Source organism: Nyctereutes procyonoides, unplaced genomic scaffold, assembly GCF_905146905.1.
Source record: "Nyctereutes procyonoides isolate TBG_1078 unplaced genomic scaffold, NYPRO_anot_genome, whole genome shotgun sequence".
In the NCBI taxonomy this organism is placed as follows: Eukaryota; Metazoa; Chordata; class Mammalia; order Carnivora; family Canidae; genus Nyctereutes; species Nyctereutes procyonoides.
Genome location: NW_026575134.1, coordinates 10,929,984 through 10,950,577, shown reverse-complemented (window position 1 = coordinate 10,950,577; position 20,594 = coordinate 10,929,984). Strand labels below are relative to the sequence as shown.

Genomic DNA, 20,594 nt, shown 5'->3' with positions numbered 1-20,594 from the left:
CTTCCAATTATAAGATGAATATATTCTGGGGGTCTAATGTGCAGCACGGTGGTTACAGTTCATAATACTGTGGTATATACTTGAAGTTGCTAAGAAACTAGATTTTAAATGTTCTTACCACAAAAAAAAAAAGAAATCATAATTAGGTGATGTAACACTATCATGGTAATACATAAGTGTAATATATGTGTGTTAAATCCACACTTTGTACACCTCAAACCTGCACAATATTATACGTCAATTACATCTCACTAAAGCTGGTAGGAAAAAAGAAAGAGGAATGGAAGAAAGGAAAGAAGGAAGGACAGAGAGTAGGCAGGTCGGCTGGCCTACCCCTCATGGCCCATTTACCTACCCAGCTCATCTCCACCCTCACTCCCCTGACTCAGCTCTCAACATTAATATTATTACATCAAATGCAATTTTTCAAGGTGGTAATCTCTTTCTAAACTTCTGACTTTTATATATGCCATTTTCTTCCTTGGGTGACTCTTCTGTCCTTGTTAAAAACAAACAAACAAACAAACAAACAAACAAAGCTGTTCACAATATCTCCTTTATTGTCCTTTTACTGGCTAGAGGATCTATAGTGATATCCTTGGTTTCATCCCTGATATTGATAATTTGTGTCTCTTTGGGGGTCAGTTTTGCTAAAGATTTATCAAATTTATTAATTTTTTCAAAAAATCAGCTTTTTATTTATTTTCTCTATTCTTGTCCTATTTCCAGTTTCATTGATTTCTGCTCTTTTTTTTATATTTCCTTCTTCTGCTTGCTTTAGGCTTATTTTGTTCATCTTTTTCCAGTTTCTTGAGGTAGGAACTCGGATTATTGATTCGTTTCCTCTCTTTGTTCCCAATAAAAGCATGTAATGCTATAAATTTCTCTTCCAGGGTTGCTTCAGCTGCCTTGAAAGATTTTATTTTCAAGACCTTATATCTAAGGGGCCAGATAAATACTCTTCATTTCTTCTCAGGATCCTTTATCCGGAGTGCTAATACTCTCTATACTATCCCCTATTAAGCCTGACTAACTAGAAAGAGACTTATTAAACTCATTCTCATTAGGGTCTGAGCAGCATATATTTTACCTCTTACAGGGGCAAATGTATTTTCACCGAGCATTCAGCTTCCTGGATCAATAACTCTGGGAAGAAAAGAATTTTGCCACTGCTCCCAAAACTATGCCTGCTAGGGAGAAGACCCTCTCCATAGATCACAGTTATGCAGATCACAGATACTTCAGGGCATGGCCACCAACTTTCTATCCATATTTTGTCAGAGAGATACTGAAATAGATATCTAACGTAGGGATAGGAGTTTCAAGAATTAGTCAGAGGAAGTGCTAGAAAACAAAGACATGAATAGAAACCAAGCACAGGTCCTCAATTTGCTGCCCCTGAACCAGCCTCACTGGCATCTTCTGGGAACCTGTCAGAAATGCACATTCCCAGACCTCGCCCCAGACCTACTGATGCAGAAACTCAGAGGTGGGGCACAGCAATCTGTACTGCGATGATGCAGCTAAAGTGTGAAAAACACTACTCTGGAGGGCAAAACTTGCCCCCTTTAAGTTCTTACTCAGAATCCAGAAAGTCTGATGACCTGACAGGAAGCTCCGTAGGCTGACTAAGATTCTCCACATTCTGGGCTAGGACATCATCCTTTAGAATTGGATGGGTACTCCCAGACAGACAGATGGGCTCATATTTAACTAAAGCAATGGTTACTTCAGAGGAAGTCACTATTAGTATAATAAAAAGTGGACACGCTAATGTATTCAGATCATAGTTATCTGTGGTAAAAAGAAATAGTTCTAAGGTAACTGCTTAGCCTATATGCTTAAGAAAACTGCAAAAAAATTCAGAATGCAAATGCAATTTTCCATAAATAAAAAATTTTATCCACACATTAACACACTGTGGGAGTATATTTGTATTTACATTTTCTAAAACGTCTTTAAGTTTTATTTTTAATTACTTGCATGCATATGTATTAAAAAATGTCATGAAACTACTTACAAAAATGCACATATTCAGCATCTTTTCCAGCCCAGAAATAAAAACATGCTCTAAGAATGTGCTCTAAATGATCATTTCCAGGGGAGCCTGGGGGGCTCAGTCAGTTAAGCATCTGCCTTTGGTTCATGTCATGATCTCGGGATCCTGGGATGGAGCCCTGTGTCAGGCTTCCTGCTCAGCAGGCAGTCTGCTCCTCTTTCTGCCTCTGACCACCCCTTCCCTGCCCAAACTCATGTTTACACTCTATCCCCCCCCCCCAAAAAAAAATCTTTATAAAAATTTTTTTCATTCATTTTTCTTAAAGACTTATTTGCTTGAGTGAGAGGGAACAGAGAACAAAAGAGAGCCCAAGCGGTGGGGGGGAGGTAGAGAGGGAGAAGCAGACTCCCCGCTGAGCAGAGTCCCACGGCAGGGCTCGATTCCAGCACCCTGGGATTGTGACCTGAGCTGAAAGCAGATGCTTAATCAACTGAGCCATCCAGATGCCCCCTTATAAAAAAATTTTAATTGATCATTTCCACCACCAGGTTTGGTTTCAAGTCTGACAAGTATTTTTAAAGCTTTTGTACAAAGCACTAGATCCTATGGACACACAAAGATGAAAAGCATCACATGGGATCCCTGTGCTGCAGAGAGATCAGGAAGGAGAAGACATGACTCCAGTTTTCGGTCACTGGATGATCCTAACAATTGGAAGAACTGGCTCCAAATTCTCACCACTGGAGAGGACTTCAAGGTTCAAACATTTCCTTTCTTCTTCGCTTGTATTACACTGAAGCGAGGCTGCTCCTGGCTGCTGGGCATAGAGAGAGACAGCAGAACCACACTGCCATGGTGTTTAAATAGGAAGGAAAAGCTACAGCTCTGAGCGGTGAGACACACCTCCCCTTTATTCCAAGTAGTGTTCTTGGATTGTAAGTCGAGGTGGGTGCTCACAGCTGTACTCATGGATATGTGACCAAATAGTTGGTTATCTGGGCCCAAACAGCCCGAGCTATTCAGTTGTTATAATCAGCATGTTTGCCACAAGCACAGCATCTTAATGGGCAGGTTCATTAGCAAGAAGGAGGAAGAGAGGCCATGGACCTTCCTTCCCCTTTGGGACCTTTCCTCTGCTCATTAACAGGTTCGTTACCCAGCTACCAGGTGAAATAAGGCAATGTTCACACCATCAATTCTGCTACTTGTTGGTGGCTCCGGTAAGACAGGCAAAATTAAAAGGGGCAAAAAAACACAACACTTTGGGGAGGACATGTCGGAGTCAGACTTTGTTGCTCCTACTGGATGGATATCTATAATCCTTGCTCTCTTTGGCATTTGTCACCATGGAAAATCTGAGTATTTGGCAGCAGAGTTCACTCTATTTCTTTTTGCTCTGCCCTACTCTCCCCTTCCTCCTTGTCCCAGTTGAGTAGTTTACGAAATCTAGACCACAAAACCGCAGCAACGGGGAGCCCAATAGGACAATCGAGAGAGTGCACACAAATCCTTCATCCACGCTCTGAGTCTAACAAAAACCACCTCTTAGGAAAAGAAGTTTGGGATCAGAAAGAAAACCTGGAGTTGGAATAAGATGAAAGCTAAACTTCAAGCGAGAGTTCAAACACAGAACCTGCTGCCATCTTTGCTTCCAACCTGAAATGAACAGGGCATATGTCAATCACTAGGAGGACATTCATGATTTTACTAAAAGGAATTTAAAAGCAACATCACGAGGACGCAAGATGCTTGAATACTTTCTAGAATATTCTAGAACCATCTACTTTGGATTAAGTACTACTTGAGCATGATCAGGTGACTATAATATAAGGCACAAATCCAAATATTATATTTATATGTATATATATATTTTATTATATATATTTTATACTCTACATAGTATCGTTTTGGATTTGAAAAATATGTCATCACAGAAAAAAATAAGAAATCTAGATTTCCTGGGTCAGATAAAATCTTTAGAATCGCCTGTAGATGACACCTTCTGCCTTTAGAGTAACGATTCACCATTACATTAACACTAAAAGCTATGGGACCCATAGAGGTCACCACAATCTTAGTAGATCTTTCTTTCTAGGTTAATATTGCCAAATATGTAGAAACACCTTTCTCAGCATCTGAAACAGATGTGAATCGGTTACCAATACATACTGAGGCTTAAAAGTATATCTTTTCCCGCCTGCAGAGTATTAATACATTCAGCCTTCACCATTCATCTCAACCATTAATATGTTTCTTTTTTTTAATTTTTTATTTATTTTATGATAGTCACAGAGAGAGAGAGAGAGGCGAGGCACAGGCAGAGGGAGAAGCAGGCTCCATGCCAGGAGCCCGACGTGGGATTCGATCCCGGATCTCCAGGATCGCGCCCTGGGCCAAAGGCAGGCGCCAAACCGCTGCGCCACCCAGGGATCCCCATTAATATGTTTCTACAGAAAATTGATAAATCTCTCTCCTACCTACCTCCCAACCATTCCTTTTCTCCTTCTCTCTGTCTACTACACACACAGGGTTAAGGTACCAAACCTCCTTATTGTATTAACATGAATATAAATTTATTGTTTCTGATTAAAAGAAATAAACGAGGGGTGGCTCAGCTGGTTAAGCATCTGCCCTCAGGTCATGATCCCAGGGTCCTGGGATGGAGCCCACATCAGGCTCCTTGCTCAGCAGGCAGTCTGCTTCCCCCTCTGTTTCGTTTCTGCCCCTCCCCCGCATGTGCCTGCTCTCTCTCACAATCTCTCTCTCTAATAAATAAAATCTTTTTTTAAAAAAAGAAACAAACAGAAAAACATCAGAATGAGTATATGCAAATGCAAGATGTTTTTGATGCAAAAATGCTTAAAAGGGAGCCAAAGCGGGGGTCAAGATACTCTTTGAAAAATACTATTTCTACATTTCTATTCTACTTGTTTCACTCTTATAAAATGCTTGTTCAAACTTCCCCAGATTTTGAAGTTTTACCCAGTTCTTGCAATCTGCTAATATTCTTGATAAGGACCAAGATAAGATGTTGGGTCTTCAAGAATGATAGTATATGATTTGCTCTATAACTTGAACACTTGAAACTGTATAGATAGTGACAGTAGTGGATGGCATAGCAGCATTATAAAGTCACCCCACGCTGCTGCTGCTAGTGGCACAGGTCACTTAACTGAGGAAACTGATGATTTAACTTCTCGTACTTTTCTTTAGTACTTAGACAAAAAAAAAAAAAAAAAGAATTCTCACCAGGTTCAGTCAACGAAGTCCAAAAAAAAAACAAAAAACCAATAAGAATTGGAAAATGCAAAGTGCTTCCTCGTCATAGATGCTTTCCTAAACTCGATGCTTCCCAAGGTTAGCCTTCTGGGGTGCTAACAGCACCAAAACACCATAAAAGTGGCACAGGAAAAATAAATCCAAGAGCAAAGATCTAATTAGCTCCACAGGGACATACCAGACAGGAAGACGAGGTTTCAATGGGTAGAGTATAAATCCTCAAGCAGGTAAAACTACAAACCTGAATCACTGCTATCTAACTCCAACCCCTTAGAGCAGATATTTGGGATTGCCCTGCAGAGTAACAGGGTACTGACTGGCAAGTTGTCCTGGGTGAAGCTGCTGCAATCCAGACAGTGATCTCTATGAGAGTTATCCAAACGCATAAGAGAATGTACGAGAACTCAGGGAATGAGAACATGAGGGACATAGAGAATCTGTCCTCCTGGAGGAGACCCGAGGACAACATAGTCAGCCTATGGGCCTGGATCTGACACTTTTCTAGAAGTTCTCTCTTCTACCTTCATTAATCCAAAGCTCTCCATAATACTGTTACCTGGACACGATCTATTTCTGTCACTGTTTTCTTCTCCAACTCTCTTCTCTCCTTCCTCATTTTCAGACAGAATAAGACTGCTACCACTCGTAGAATAAATTGGGGACCCATCTGCACATGTCTACTCCTAGTCTTGGGATGAAATGGGAGGTATTCAGGAATATGTTCTGGTAGAGACTTGGATACCTGGCTTCATACCTGTTGGATTTTATTACCCATGTTGGTGAGGGAAAGAAATAGCATATCTGCAGTGAGACAAATAGTGGGAGCTGTGGCACACATATGGAAGAAAGCAATGTCTGGGATTTGAGATCTGCAAATGCGCAAAGGCAGCAAAATGAAACCTGTGATAAGCTGACATTACTGATTGTCATCCCCAAGGCCACAATATCCTGTGGATGCTGGTAGCTCCAATGACACCAGGAAAATAAATCCATGCCCTCATGTATCATCACCCAGTCCAAATCCCATTTGCCAAAGTCTACCATCCCAGCGCTCTTCCCACTTCACCTCTCGTATGACCTCCAGATAAGAGGCTTCTAACCTCAGAGAGCCCCACCTGGACCCTCCCCTACCTTGACCCTTATGCACACTCTCCAAGGAGTGATATTCTGGCCAATTCTCCAAGCCTTGAAGATACAAACAGATGATTTTTTAAAAGAGTTTCTTTACGCATGTGTCTGTTGATCACACAGCAGCCCATCAAAAGAACAAACATTACAAACCATGTTCCTCAACCTTGGTCCATATTAGCACTTCTCTTACTTTTTAGACATTTTTTTTCCTCATCACATACCCTCATGAAATTTTAATACCATTGATATACTATATATTTATATGATGTAGATACATAAAAAGAGTACATTTTGCCCACAAAGAACCAATTTTCACCCTCTTGGGGGAGATATAATCCCTGTTAAGAATGCATGATTTTGAAGCATGCAAATTTAAAATTATAGTGCCAGAAGTATCTGACTACTGTTTCCCTATACTCTATTATACTAAGGCCATAAATCACCCAAAACAGCAGCTTTCCTTTAGATCAATAATTTGTACTGAAGAGGTCCAGACAAGCAAAGTCTTAATCTCCTGAGAGTCTAAAACGCCAGTCTTCTTCCCACAGTGCCTACCGCTTCTTCCTTCACCTCCCACAAGAACGCCTACAGAATTAGCAAGTGTCACCCTCAGGTTAACGCCAACCCCAAAGAAAATTCCTTCTTCAACCTTAACGCACTGTGGTTACATTAAAACCCAAACACTGTCAACCCACTTCCCCTTCCTTCCAACCCCCTAAGCCATTCTTGATGAGTATCTCTCTTTGACAATTAAATTGAGGCCCAAACTAGTTAACTGGACTTACCTCTTGCCGTTTGAAGTTCTGGACATATTCTTCAAACTGTTCGTCTTTCGTCTCATCAGCTTTGCCAAGCTTCTGAAGGACCTGGTTTGGAAATAAGACAAAATGGGTTGATTTAAAAATACTTGCAAATAACAGGCAAAGCAAGACTGTTCTGCTCTTCTGAGGAGACATCACTCAGCATAGCTAGTTTTTCTGTTCTGGAAGCATCTTGGCTCAGTGGCTTGGGGTTGATCAGACTGGGATTTTAACCACAGCTCTGCATTCCCAGGCTGAGCAATGTAATGCTACATTGCATTTATCGACCTATACATATCCGTCCATTTCCCCCAGTAGGCTATACGTGACTTAAAGGCCAAAGGTCTGTCCTGTCTTCTTGTCCAAAGCATCTGGCACAATGCTTGATGCAGAACAGGTATGCAGTTGTTTGTTACACAGTGAACCAAAGATATCCCACCAAAGAATTAGCCTACTTGATAGGGATGGTATTAGCCTACTTGATAGAATTGCTGGAGCTGGGACACCTGGGTTTGATCCTGGAGTTCCGGGATTGAATCCCGCATTGGGGTCCCCGCAGGGAGCCTGCTTCTCCCTCTGCCTTGTGTCTATGCCTCTCTCTGTGTGTCTCTCATGAATAAATAAATAAAATCTTAAAAAAAAAAAAAGAATTGCTGGAACCAGGCACATAGCACCTTCTCCCCCACCACCTTCCAATATGCCCTTCATCCCACTAAATGCACAAAGATGCCCTCAAATGCGCAAAGCCTCTTGCTAAGCACTAGTCCCCAGAAACATCACGATAAATACAACAAGGTCCCAACACTTAATCTTGAGAAACTAAGAGTCTAATGGGGTCAATGAGGCAGGTTCCCGAATAACAAATCAGAGGCAAGGTGTAATAGGCAACATGAGGGGTTACAAAGTATTATTAACAATATCCCTTAGAGGGATCCCTGGGTGGCGCAGCGGTTTGGCGCCTGCCTTTGGCCCAGGGCACGATCCTGGAGACCCGGATCGAACCCCACGTCGGGCTCCCGGTGCATGGAGCCTGCTTCTCCCTCTGCCTGTGTCTCTCCCTCTCTCTCTGTGTGTGTGTGTGTGTGACTATCGTAAATAAATAAAAATTTTAAAAAAAATTTAAAAAAAAAAAAACAATATCCCTTAGAGCTGAGGTTCTTAGGGAATGCTCTGTGGAGCTCATTCAAACTGCACCGGAAATATTAGCAGACAGGAATGTGGCAGATTGCATTCCAGCCGAAGGAGTAGCCTCAGCAGAGATCCCTGGAAAAATCATTATATATCATAAGGTTGAGCAGGAGTTGTTCTGTCTTCCTAGAGCTCAGGATGGGATATTGAGAGAAGCAGTTCCTAAGAGAGACCGCAGAAAGTGACTTGGGGTGGGGGGCACCTGGGTGGCTCAGTGGTTGAGCGTCTGCCTTTGGTTCAGGTTGTGATCCCAGGGTCCTGGGATCAAGTCCCACATCGGGGTCCCTGCATGGAGTCTGCTTCTCCCTCTGCCTGTGTCTCTGCCTCTCTCTCTGTATCTCTCATGAAGAAGTACATAAAATCTTAAAAAAAAAAAAGTTACTTGGGCACAGAGCAGAGGGATCCTGAGAGCCAAACTGGCTTCTCACCTCAGTAGTTCCACATCTAGTACCTCAAACACCACGTCATTTGAGAATTTTAAAACTCCATAAACACCGCCTTAATGGATTGAAAATTATTTATATGAAAATGTTGTCTTTAACTTTTGAAAAACTGTAACAGCAGTTACAACTTAGAAGTGTTTTGCAAATGCAAGCTATCATTACTATTATTTTTGTTGTTGCCAGTTGTTGCAAGAGAGAGCAGGCAAAGCAAAATCACACTGGCCACACTTGCCGGAGAAGGAAATTCAATGACTTAGGGATTCTTGGCCTTGTTACAAGATCTCCTCCCAACCACTCCCATATTTTTTGTTCAAAAGTAAAAATAACTTTAAGAAAGAAAATGTTGCTTGATTGCTTCTTCATTCCATCTACCTTTTTAAAAAATTTTTCATTTTAAAGCTAGGCCTCCCAAAGGACCTCTTGTGCCACACATAAACACCAAGAGTAATGGGGGAAGGTACCCAGGATTAAACTATGTGACCTTTTCCCCCTAATTCATAAAATTGACTAATTTCATAAATGTTTGACTACTTGAGAGCTGGTGAGTCTTTGAGAAGTGCCAACACGTCGTCTGATGGCAGCGGTTCACAAAAGCCAAGAAAGGGTTTCAAAGTCTTCTGAACACAGAACCTCAGCCCCACCTCTTTCCCTGCAGTACAAAGGTGCTCTGGTCTCAGAAGTGGGAGAAAAGAGACAGATGTCCAGGGAGTCTCCCCTACAAGCCTGAAACCGCAGGATGTGATTCATGTTACCTCTTGCATCCTCCCAACACTCCCAGCTGCTTCTTATTCTATGATGGCTGAGGAAATAGGACACAGTAAGTGGCTTACTGGAGACGCTCTGGAAAATCCCCTTTTGGAAGTCTGGTACCCCTGTCCCCACCCACAGATAGCCTGTTCCTTCTTGTGGGAAGCAAATGGGATCTTGTCATTCTCATTTCTCATCCGAGATTCCTGAAGGCCACCATACTCTAGGAAAAACCTACCTTCCAGTGCACCCAAGTGGCTCAGCAGTGGCTTCTGCCTTCGGCTCAGTCATGATCCCAGGGTCCTGGGATGGAGCCCAGCATCAGGCTCCCTGCTCAGCGGGGAGTCTGCTTCTCCCTCTGCCTCTGCCCCCACCTCCCTAGAGCATACATGTGCTCTCTCTCTCTCTGTCTCTCTCAGCCTGTTCTATCTCAAATAAGTGAAATCTTGAAAGAAAGAAGAAGAAAGAAAGAAAGAAAGAAAGAAAGAAAGAAAGAAAGAAAGAAAGAAAGAAAGAAAGACATATCTTCCAAGGTGTATATCTATGACTGCGAAGAGGATTTTTCACAAACCCTTTGCTGAAAGTCTATTATTTAAATTTTAAATCACAACACCTTGCATTTCACATTTCTAGAAATTGTACAGTATAATTAAAGTAGAAAAAAACGACCCAAAAAACTGCTCCTAGGTGTCAAGAAAGAATTGTAATTGGATGACACAATAAGCCCACACTCTCTCCTTTTTTTTTTTTAATTTTTATTTATTTGAGAGAGAGAACACAAGCTGAGGGAGAGGCAAGGAGAGAGGGAGAAGCAGGTGCCGCTGCCCTCTCTTCTAAGTTAAGTAATGAAGGACCAGGACCTGTGAGAGTTACAGCACACCTGCATCCTGGTGACAGGAGAGTCAGGAAAGGCACGGGACAGAGCAGCAAAGGATCCGGCCTTTGCTGAGAACCTTCTGCAACCCAGTCACAATGTCAGGGAATTCTATTATTTCAGCTGATTCTCACAGGAACCTCCTCACTCCTATTTTAATTGCATCGACAGCATAAACTTACATTGGCAAAAAGCTGGAGGTTGGGGGGAATATTGGATGTATTACATGATGAGAATCAGGATTCGCGAAATCCTGACAAAATTCTCTAACAAGATGAAATTCAATGGAGATAAAATTAAGTCAAAAACATAATTGTACAAGTTATGAATTTACGATTTCAACTTTCAACCAACATGCAACAGAACGGATGCTAGGAAGACATGGTTGCTGCCCTTCAGGAGAAATAAGGGATGACTTTCGCGGATATGTCGATACGTGTTGACAAAGTAATGTTTCTGGAAAGCACCCCAGGCTGATGAGCCAGGAAAGCCAGACTGAATAGTTCTCTGCCATGGACAAGGTGGCAAACACAGGAATTCACAGACAACCTGCAGCCAGCAAAAGGGAGTCCCCAAAAAGGCAGAGAGAATTGACACCCTGACACCCAGAATTGACACCTGAGATAAGAGGAAAATTTGATCTAATTGGGGATGTTACCAGGGAGAAGAGAAGAGGAAGAGAGTGCAGTTGTCTCTGGATATATGAAGGATTATCACAATAAAGAAGGATCGGACTTCTTCCATCAGAAACCAAGGTCAAGGGCTAGCATCGGTAGGTAAAAGCAATAAATAAAAACTTTTGCACAAATTTATCATGGTTTTCTGGAAATTACATAGTTCGTTGGCAGAGGTAATGAGCTCACTGTCCTAGCAGTTAACTGAGCTTAACGAGTAGTTAGAGGTGCCAGAGAAGAGATGTATTCATCTAACAGATGAACGAAATAAATATCTTCTAATTCAAATTCTAAATTCTAATTTCAGATATCTTCTAATGCCTGAATCCATAATACATGTATCAAGTTTCACATTTTCCCTACGAAAGAACGCACATCACCATGAAGAGTAGGCAGAGAAGAAAATCTATTCACCTCTCTCTCCAGCTGAAGGTGACTTGCTGGACCACATGCCAAACTCCATGAGAGCAGTGGCGGAAAAGGGAGCCAAATGTACGGATAGGGAGTGTAGATGAGGCTGGTGTGGGAGGGAGAGGGCAGATCAGAGAGGGCCTTAGTCTGCAAGACTAAAGGCTTTTTTTTTTTTTTAAGATTCTATTTATTTGAGACACCTGGGTGTCTCAGAGCGGTTGGGTGTCTGCCTTTGGCCCAGGGCATGATCCCAGGATGCTGGATTGAGTCCCACATCGGGCTCCCTTCTCCCTCTGCCTATGTCTCCGCCTCTCTCACTGTGTGTCTCTCATGAATAAATAAATAGAATCTTTTAAAAAAAAGATTCTATTTATTTATTCACAGAGAATTTTATTTATTTACTCTCTGTGTCTCTCATGAATAAATAAATAATTTATTTTTAAAAAATAAATAATTAAAAAAAAGATTCTATTTATTTATTCACAGAGAGACAGGCAGAGACATAGGCAGAGGGAGAAGGGAGCCCCATGTGGGACTCGATCCCAGGACCCCGGGATCACGCCCTGAGCCAAAGGCAGACGCTCAACCACTGAGCCACCCAGGCACCCAAGACTAAAGACTTTAATTTTCTCCTACAGGCCGCTGAGTCAATGAAGTGTTTTCCAGTTAGACCGGTGCCCCTTGGTGACAGTGATCAGGACAGATTAAAAGACAGTGGGACCAGTTAAGAGACTACAGGGTCAGACTCAGATGGAGTCTGAGCTCAGGAACAGATGAACAGACCCTTTAAGAAGTGCAATCCACAGTACTTACCAGCTTAGGACACGGGCAGGGTAGGGACAGAGAAGATGCGAGGATGACCTCGGGTTTCTGCTGCTGGTGGGGGGGGGGGGGCTAAGTTATGGTCAAGTCTCCAAGGATGGAAATGGTTCAGATGGGAGATTATGAAAAGGCAAGGACAGGAAACGTGCAACAGGATTTGGGGACAGAACTGAAGGCCCAGCTAGAAGACTCACTGAAGCAGTTTTGTGATTTGTCTCCAGCAGCCTCAATATTGGTGGTAAAACTTAAGGCAACAAAAATACTGAAACCTGGAACCGAGCTGATGAAGAGTATCTTCTTCCTTGTTTTACATCATGAGATCTGACAGTGAGTTTCTAGCTTAGGTGGCCTCTCGCTTTCACTGTCCACTGACTACCTCGAAAATGTCAATTAAGCCTGAACGTTTGGCACCATGGATGCCACAGGGGTATGACTAGGCTTTCCTGTCCCTGATGTTCAGGTTCTGACAACATGGTAACACCTTCCACCTTCAGGCCAAAGGCAGCCATTCTGTGCCTTGTGCATTTCATTTTAGGACAATTTCATTTGCACTGACACTCAACTATTTTGAAACAAGAGGATTTTCTTGTTACTTTGGTTGCTGCTGTTTTAAAAATGCAAAATCCCATTCTAAATTGCATAAGCTTTTTCAAACTGCCTCTCCTTTCGGAGATTCTGAAACATCCCCCTAAGGGCTGGCTGTGTCATCCTCCTGCCTCAGGGCCCAGTTCAGAAGTTCTGATCTGATCATAAAAGACAGCACGACAGAGGCGGATAAAAAATTAAATAGGAAGGAATAGCAGGAATATGGTAGCCTGGAATATTTCCACTAATAAATCCTCTTTCAAGTGTCTCCAGTGTCTCCAAAAGCAGTCAGTTCCCAGCATGGTTTGCATGGGCTGATCCGAAGATGTGAATCTCATATTCTTTTTTTAGAGCGATTCTCTAGAGCAGTTAATTGTTCATGAAGTGGCCAAGTAAGGTCCCTAAAAATTCAAAATTCTTTGATTTGGGCAGTTTCCCCATCCAGTAAAGCTACCTGTCTAATCAAGTTTCAAATCCTTGCAATCCAGAGCAAATAAATATTGACTACTGTATAAGTAACAGAAGAATTACCCTCTCTTAATATTTTTACATTAGGAATGGAATGCTACTATGTTGGCCGCTTTCAAAAAGATAGTTGGTGTTTTAAGGCAAAGAAAAACATCACCATCTTCCATTGCCCACGGTAATGATGGAATATGAAGAAGCTGGCACGAGCCAAGGATGAAGACCACAGGTATTTCAAGAGGAAGACTATGGAGGTATTGGAGACATGCTTTCTGTGCAGCTTCATAGTGGGGCAAGGAGGATGGTTAAAACAACTCCGCAGGATGGGCCACTGGGATTCTTGACAGAAATTCATGCTTTGGATGAGGGATCAGACTGGACAGACTTTTAAATGTGGGTGATTCATGCTTCCTTACACCAGACTCTCAAGGTCAAGGAGAGAACGACATGATTTAGTGTTCTCTGAACAAGGAGACATCCCTGTCTTCACACTCTTTGCATTTATTTTTTTAAAAAAGCATGTAGGGGATCCCTGGGTGGTGCAGTGGTTTGGCGCCTGCCTTTGGCCCAGGGCCCGATCCTGGAGACCCGGGATCGAATCCCACATCAGGCTCCTGGTGCATGGAGCCTGCTTCTCCCTCTGCCTGTGTCTCTGCCTCTCTCTCTCTCTCTCTGTGACTATCATAAATAAATAAAAATTTAAAAAAATTTAAAAAAAAAATAAAAAAGCATGTAAAGCTATGTATAAATTATCCATTGACTCCAGGAGTCAACTGCACTAATGACTATGGTCTCTTCTTATCTGGGTAAGTTATGGAGAGTTGGTCTTCCCCTCCGCCCCCCCCCCAACCCATGTGCAGATGATTCATTCACTCATCTGTCCAGATACCCACACATCCATGTGTAAATTCACAGGGCATTTATCAAGGGCTCACTCTGACTCTGTGTGAAGTTCCACCACCACCTAGGACAGGAGGGAGGTCATCAGGTACATGCAAGTGCAGGGGAACTGCTTGTTATGAAGTGTCCTATGGGCAGGCACCACACCACATGCCAAACTTCAGAGTCCTAGACCTTTGACTTCTTTCTGGCTGTGCTCCAAGACTTAAAGAAGCAGCTTTAAGGTGCCCTAAATTGAGAAGAACAAGATGAACAGTGTGGTTTATGTACCTGTTAAGATCCTGTACTTTGCCCTCTATCTGGGCCTTTATAGATTTATGTCTGCATCACTATGGCATCCACTCCTTGCTCTGGCAAATCTCAATAATGCAAGAGCCATCGTGGCCTCAAACTCTCTCAGAGGCTGGCATGAGCTGTCCTCTAATTCTGGGAAATGATTTTGGGGAAGTAAGCAAAAGTAGATGAGAGGGGATATTCACAGCCTTCTGTCCATTTGAGTGAACTGCAGATTTAAAAAGTCAGAGAATAACACACAGTAGAGAGAGTACAAATCTCACACATGAGCAAGTTTATCCCTAGTTGTGACAGAGCTGACTGAGAATGAGAACACAATGGAGAAAAGAAAGTTCTGGAGCCTGGACAGGAAACAGAGGTAACTGAGAAGGGCCCCCAGGATGCAGATCCAGTAAGCAGCAGCCAGGCTATTTTCAATCATGCATCCACCTGCCAGGTACCATGCTCCCACAGTCGGCTCTCCTCCATCTTTCCCCATCTTTAAAGTTGAGGACATCTGAGTCCTCTGACTTAAAAAATAATTCTTGCTGGAAAAAAAATAGCTTGAGGAATATCGATCGAGGAAAGATGAATGGATTGTGGGCCCTGGCATCCAACACCCTCCTCTTCTCCAGGTGCCTACAGTCTCCTCCTGGGTTGGCCACCATGTCTCAGAGCTACCTTTCTAGGAACCCTGATACTTCCAGTTCCCAACCCAGAATACAGCATTTACATCAAAATTCAGTGACAGAGAAGCATACTAAAGCCTTCAGGTTATCTCGACACTCCGAGAGAGATCACATTTTCCTTCTTCAGTGGCCCCTATCAAGAGCATGCCAATATTGCATGTGGTAATACGAAGACCCTCCATCCTCATTACACCTTTGGTATTAATCTGCATCTTCCTTGGCTAGAGAAGATAGTCCTCCATTTACCACTGTCCAGATGTTTGAGAGAAAGCATGTGCACTGAACTGGTGGCAATCCACCTGTAGAAGAGCTGCTGCAAATGCATGTGGTTATGAAGCCAGGGAGAGCTCTACACCCAGCCAATTCACCAGGGAGCAGTTTTGTTCCACATTCCTTTATACACACTATTCAGTCTTTGTGACTTCAGTTACCCACTGTACCAGCAGAAGATGAATCAGCAATTCAAAAACACTTACCTACAGTATAAATATGAAAAATGTTGGCTTAGGTAGAACAAAAAGTTCATAAAGCTCTATCCAGGATTTCGGGATTTCAACTGGGACTATAAACTGTCTAAGTCAAGAAGGGGTTGGCTATTAGTGCTGAGGGGTATGAAACAGATGAAAAGGAGTACAGAGAGGAAAGAAATAAAATAGCATTACTTTTCCTCCTCTTGTGAAGACTCCCCACCTTGATAACTCTATAATTCCCTAATTGATTAGCTACCATCTATGGAAATTTAAAATGTATCAAGCACAGTTCTATATGCATTATATCTAAAAATGAATTTAATCTTTCCAACAATCTTACAAGTTAGGTTAAAATGATTATCTTCCTTTAACCAATAAGAACACAGAAAATTGGAGTAATTGACCAAGGACATAGCTGGTATATAACCGAACCAAGATTCACTCCCAGCCCTTCCCCTTGGAGTTTGCCCTGGGCAAGGCTCTTCATCTTTCCATGGTAGCTTTCTCACTTGTAAATTAAGGATACTACTCATACCTAACCCAGAGCATGGCTTGAAAATTAAATAAGGGACATATAAAACTCTTCTTCAATTTCTAGCAACAAGGGCTTAAGAATGTTAGCTATTGGAATTATTGACCTCCTAACACATGATAGTGAACAATTGTGAAGTACCTGACAATAGGGGCTTGTGGATGGCTCCTGAGGCACACAACTGTCTTAAGATTCTAGGATTTTACAGCTACTCCCTAGAGGTAATCTTCCCTTTATTTGATGAAGACAAACATACAGGAATAATCACAGCAATACAGAGTCTCTCCAACAGAGACCTGAAGAGTGAATAACAGTAGATGGGCGTTTGTCTCCCTTGAGGAAGATAAAGACAACCGTGGCCTCTCTGTAGGCCAGGGGCTCCCTATCTGGGTCCACAGAGATAGATTCCATGCTTTCCATGGATGACCTGAAATTATATGACTGGTACAGCATGAATGTGTCTTTTATCCAACAGGGTTCAAGGCTTCTATCAGATGAATAACCACTGCTCTGATAGCATGGGCTTAGTGGAAGGAAATAAAGACACAAGTCAAACAAAACAGACTCCACTTGATCACCTATGAGACCTGGATGACCTCTGCAAAACTTTTAACTTCATTAAGCCTCAGTTTCCCAACATTAGAACTTTCCAGAATTGGTATTAGAGAATACCAATTCTGGAGAGATTAAATGAGAACATGAGCAAAAGAACCTAATTAGATGCCTGACTCTTTTTGAGTACTTTTTAGTAAGGGTGAATTATTTTTCTTTTCTTTGATTTAATAGCTTCATCTTAAACTGCAATGTGAAGGGCCTGATAGGGAGCATGGATTTCATGCAATCTAACTTGCTCATCCAACAGATGAGAGTCTGAGGAAAGTGTATGTCAAGGTCACATATTTAGCCTTCTGCAATACAGAGGGATCTTTCACAGTTAATGGGACACAATGAAGACTATGAAACCATCTTCACTGACAGCATGGTTTGCTGGCATTTCTCCTTCTGCAGCTCAGTAAATGCTTCTTGGGCAATTCTCTAACTCCAAGAAACACACAGGTGTCAGCAACTGCCAAGGCAACCAACAGTACCCTAGAGTAGCTGTCTAGGTTCCTAGAAACTGTCTTTATTACCAACTCCTCCATATTACTGAAGCATCTGAGAAGAGTCTTAGAGTGGCAGGAAATGGAAAAGTTCCATGTGACTCTCTTTGAAACCAGAAGACTAAATGCCACCATCAGATCTGCTAATACATCTCCCCAATCAGGAAAATCTGCCTGGGGACTGAGGGTGAAATCTGGGCTAACACCAACAGCAGCCTCCTTTATCCCTGTTTAGGTTTTATTTTCAAGACTAAAATTTATTAAAAGTGTAGCAGTTTTTCTTAGAAAGAATAGTGTGAGACCTGAATCCCCACACTGAAGTTCCCATTGCAGTCCTGCCTGGGGTCACTGAATGACATCAGGGAGGTCACTGATCCTCTTAAGAAACTCACTTCCTTTTTTATTAAATGATGCCTTTAGGTAACTTGCCTCTGCCTGACATGCAAACACATGTGAATGAAGAAAAAGAGAAAGGTTATAAGGTAGTGAACTCCTCAAACCATGCTATGCAATACTCAGGTTGGTGTACCACCAAAATACCACAGGTTTTTAAGTGGTCCCCAAAGCCATGTAGTATATCTCAGATGCCAGGCTGAAAAATCACCAAGGATTTGGGATCTATCCAACCAGATGTGCAGCCAACAGATGACTTCATTGGTGGTTTTTTATCTTTAATGTTTATTGCCCCCAAAGTAACAATAATTTGATTTTAAAAACTCAAACTTTATACAAATTGCAGGTTTGAATGGAAGTAAAAAAGAAAAAAAAAAAGGAGACTGCTAATAGACTGAAAACCAAATGTCCTTTTGCTGGAAATGAGTCCTGACATAAGGTACTGGGGGCACTTGGGTGAGAAAGAGATTGCTCCTCCTGGCTGTCTGCAGGTTGCCTGTGTCAAAGCACGGCCTCCTGCTCCTAGCCACTCAGAGCTGAAAATACTTCTCAACACAGAACATGCAATCACCACAAGCAAAGAGATTATAAACAAACAAAGAATAAAAGTAAATCGTGTAGCACTAATAATTTTTGCACACATTTCTGTATTTTCATTTGATGCATTGATTTTCAGTTTTGTGTAGCCATTTTTAAAGTCTGATCACCCAGCAATTGCACTGTTAGGGATTTACCCCAAAGATTCAGATGCAATGAAACGCCGGGACACCTGCACCCCGATGTTTCTAGCAGCCATGTCCACAATAGCCAAACTGTGGAAGGAGCCTCGGTGCCCATCGAAAGATGAATGGATAAAGAAGATGTGGTTTATGTATACAATGGAATATTCCTCAGCCATTAGAAACGACAAATACCCACCATTTGCTTCAACGTGGATGGAACTGGAGGGTATTATGCTGAGTGAAGTAAGTCAATCGGAGAAGAACAAACAGTGTATGTTCTCATTCATTTGGGGAATATGAATAATAGTGAAAGGGAATATAAGGCAAGGGAGAAGAAATGTGTGGGAAATATCAGAAAGGGAGACAGAACATAAAGACTCCTAACTCTGGGAAACGAACTAGGGGTGGTGGAGGGGGAGGAGGGCGGGGAGTGGGGGTAAATTGGTGACAGGCACTGAGGGGGACACTTGACGGGATGAGCACTGGGTATTATTCTGTATGTTGGTAAATTGAACACAAATAAAAATTAATTTATAAAAAAAATAAATAAAAAATAAAAAAAATTTAAAAAATAAAATAAAATAAAATAAAGTCTGATCAGCAAGAAGGAAATATACTAAAAAAGAGAAAGTGTTAAGCGCAGTTTTGTAGAAGGCCTGCTCTTCAGGTTTAATTTGAGGCTTCCTGAGCTGGAATCATCCTGTTCCTATGGTTAACATGGCTATTTTATAATGTGGAATATAAACTTTGTAGTTTTTAAAATCAAATCAAGACTGTGCTAATGGGGGCACCTGGGTGGCTCAGTCAATTAAGGGTCTGCCTTGGGCACAGGTCATGAACCCAGGATCCTGGAATCAAGTACTGCATCAGGTTTACTGCTCAGTGGGGAGCCTGCTTCTCCCTCTGCCCTTTCCCCCTGCTCGTGATCTCACTCTCTCTCTCTCATACTCTCTCTCAAATAAATAAAATCTTTAAAAGAAAAAAAAAAAAAAGACCATACTAACGGTCTGCTTAGTGCTGCTTTGGGTTATATCACCGGACTTTTACCTGCCATTTAGGAATATTTTAGTCTATTTCAGGCTGGTGAGTGAGAATTATGACATGATAGGATGAATGGGAAGAACACAACTGTCTTCTGGAGAGCCTGATATTCATATAATACTTGCTTCTAGAAGAGCCTTTCACTAGCTGTTCACATCATCTGCAAATATAATACCCACCCTACTTCCATCCACGGTTTGCCTTTCTTCAGTGTTAGTTACCTATAGTCACCCATAGTCTAGAAACATATGATCCTCCTCTGACATACTGTCAGAAGGTCAATAGTAGCCTCACGCTATGTCACAATGCCTACGTCATTCCCCTCACTTCATCTCATCCCATAGGCATTCTATCATCCACATCATGACAAGAAGAAGGGTAAGTACAGTACAACACTCTGTGAGAGAAAGTCCACATTCATCTAAGTTTTATTATAGTATGCTATTATAATTGTTCTATTTCATTATGTTACCGCTGTTAATCTTACTGTGACTAATTTATAAATTGAACCTTATCAAAAGTATGTGTACCTAAGTAAGAACATAGTATATATGGAGTATGGAGTTTGGTACTGTCCATGGTTTCAGGCATCCCCTGGGGTTGGGGGCAGGGCTGGGGGGCGGGGAACTACTGGTCTTGCAGACACTTAGTGATGCATACTCTGCATTTATCCCTCCAGATCCATAATCTGCCCTTGTCACCCTGCTCAGTGCTCTAGGAACTGGATCACCAGGGGTTGCATCCTGACCTGGCCCCCTGGCTTCTTCTGGAGCCAATCCATGCTAAGCACCAGCAGGAGATAGAAGCGCAGGAAAAGGGACAGGTCAGGACACCAGGTCCCTGACTCGCTCTCTCCCACCCACTTGTGCAGTCACCTCAATCCTCTCTTGGTCTCTCCAATAAACATATCTCCTCTCTTTGAGTTTTCATAGTGGCTCCCTCCTCTTCCTCTTCAGGCCAGGAAGTAGAAAGTCACCAGCACTACCACAGCCCCAGTGGCCTTCTATCCCCTCATCCTTCACCTTGTTTCCCTTAACGCTCCCCACAGGGCATCCT

At 42.2% G+C, this 20,594-nt stretch overlaps 1 protein-coding gene across 4 annotated transcripts in view; it reads right to left on the bottom strand.

The window, feature by feature from the left end:
- Positions 1 to 20,594, bottom strand: part of AMPH (amphiphysin) — a 216,146-nt gene that overhangs the window by 111,536 nt on the left and 84,016 nt on the right. For all 4 annotated transcript variants that reach the window (XM_055300729.1, XM_055300732.1, XM_055300730.1 and 1 more), the window contains exon 2: positions 7,195 to 7,275. In XM_055300729.1, coding sequence (XP_055156704.1) covers positions 7,195 to 7,275 — 81 coding nt within the window. The remainder of the gene's footprint in view (positions 1 to 7,194; positions 7,276 to 20,594) is intronic.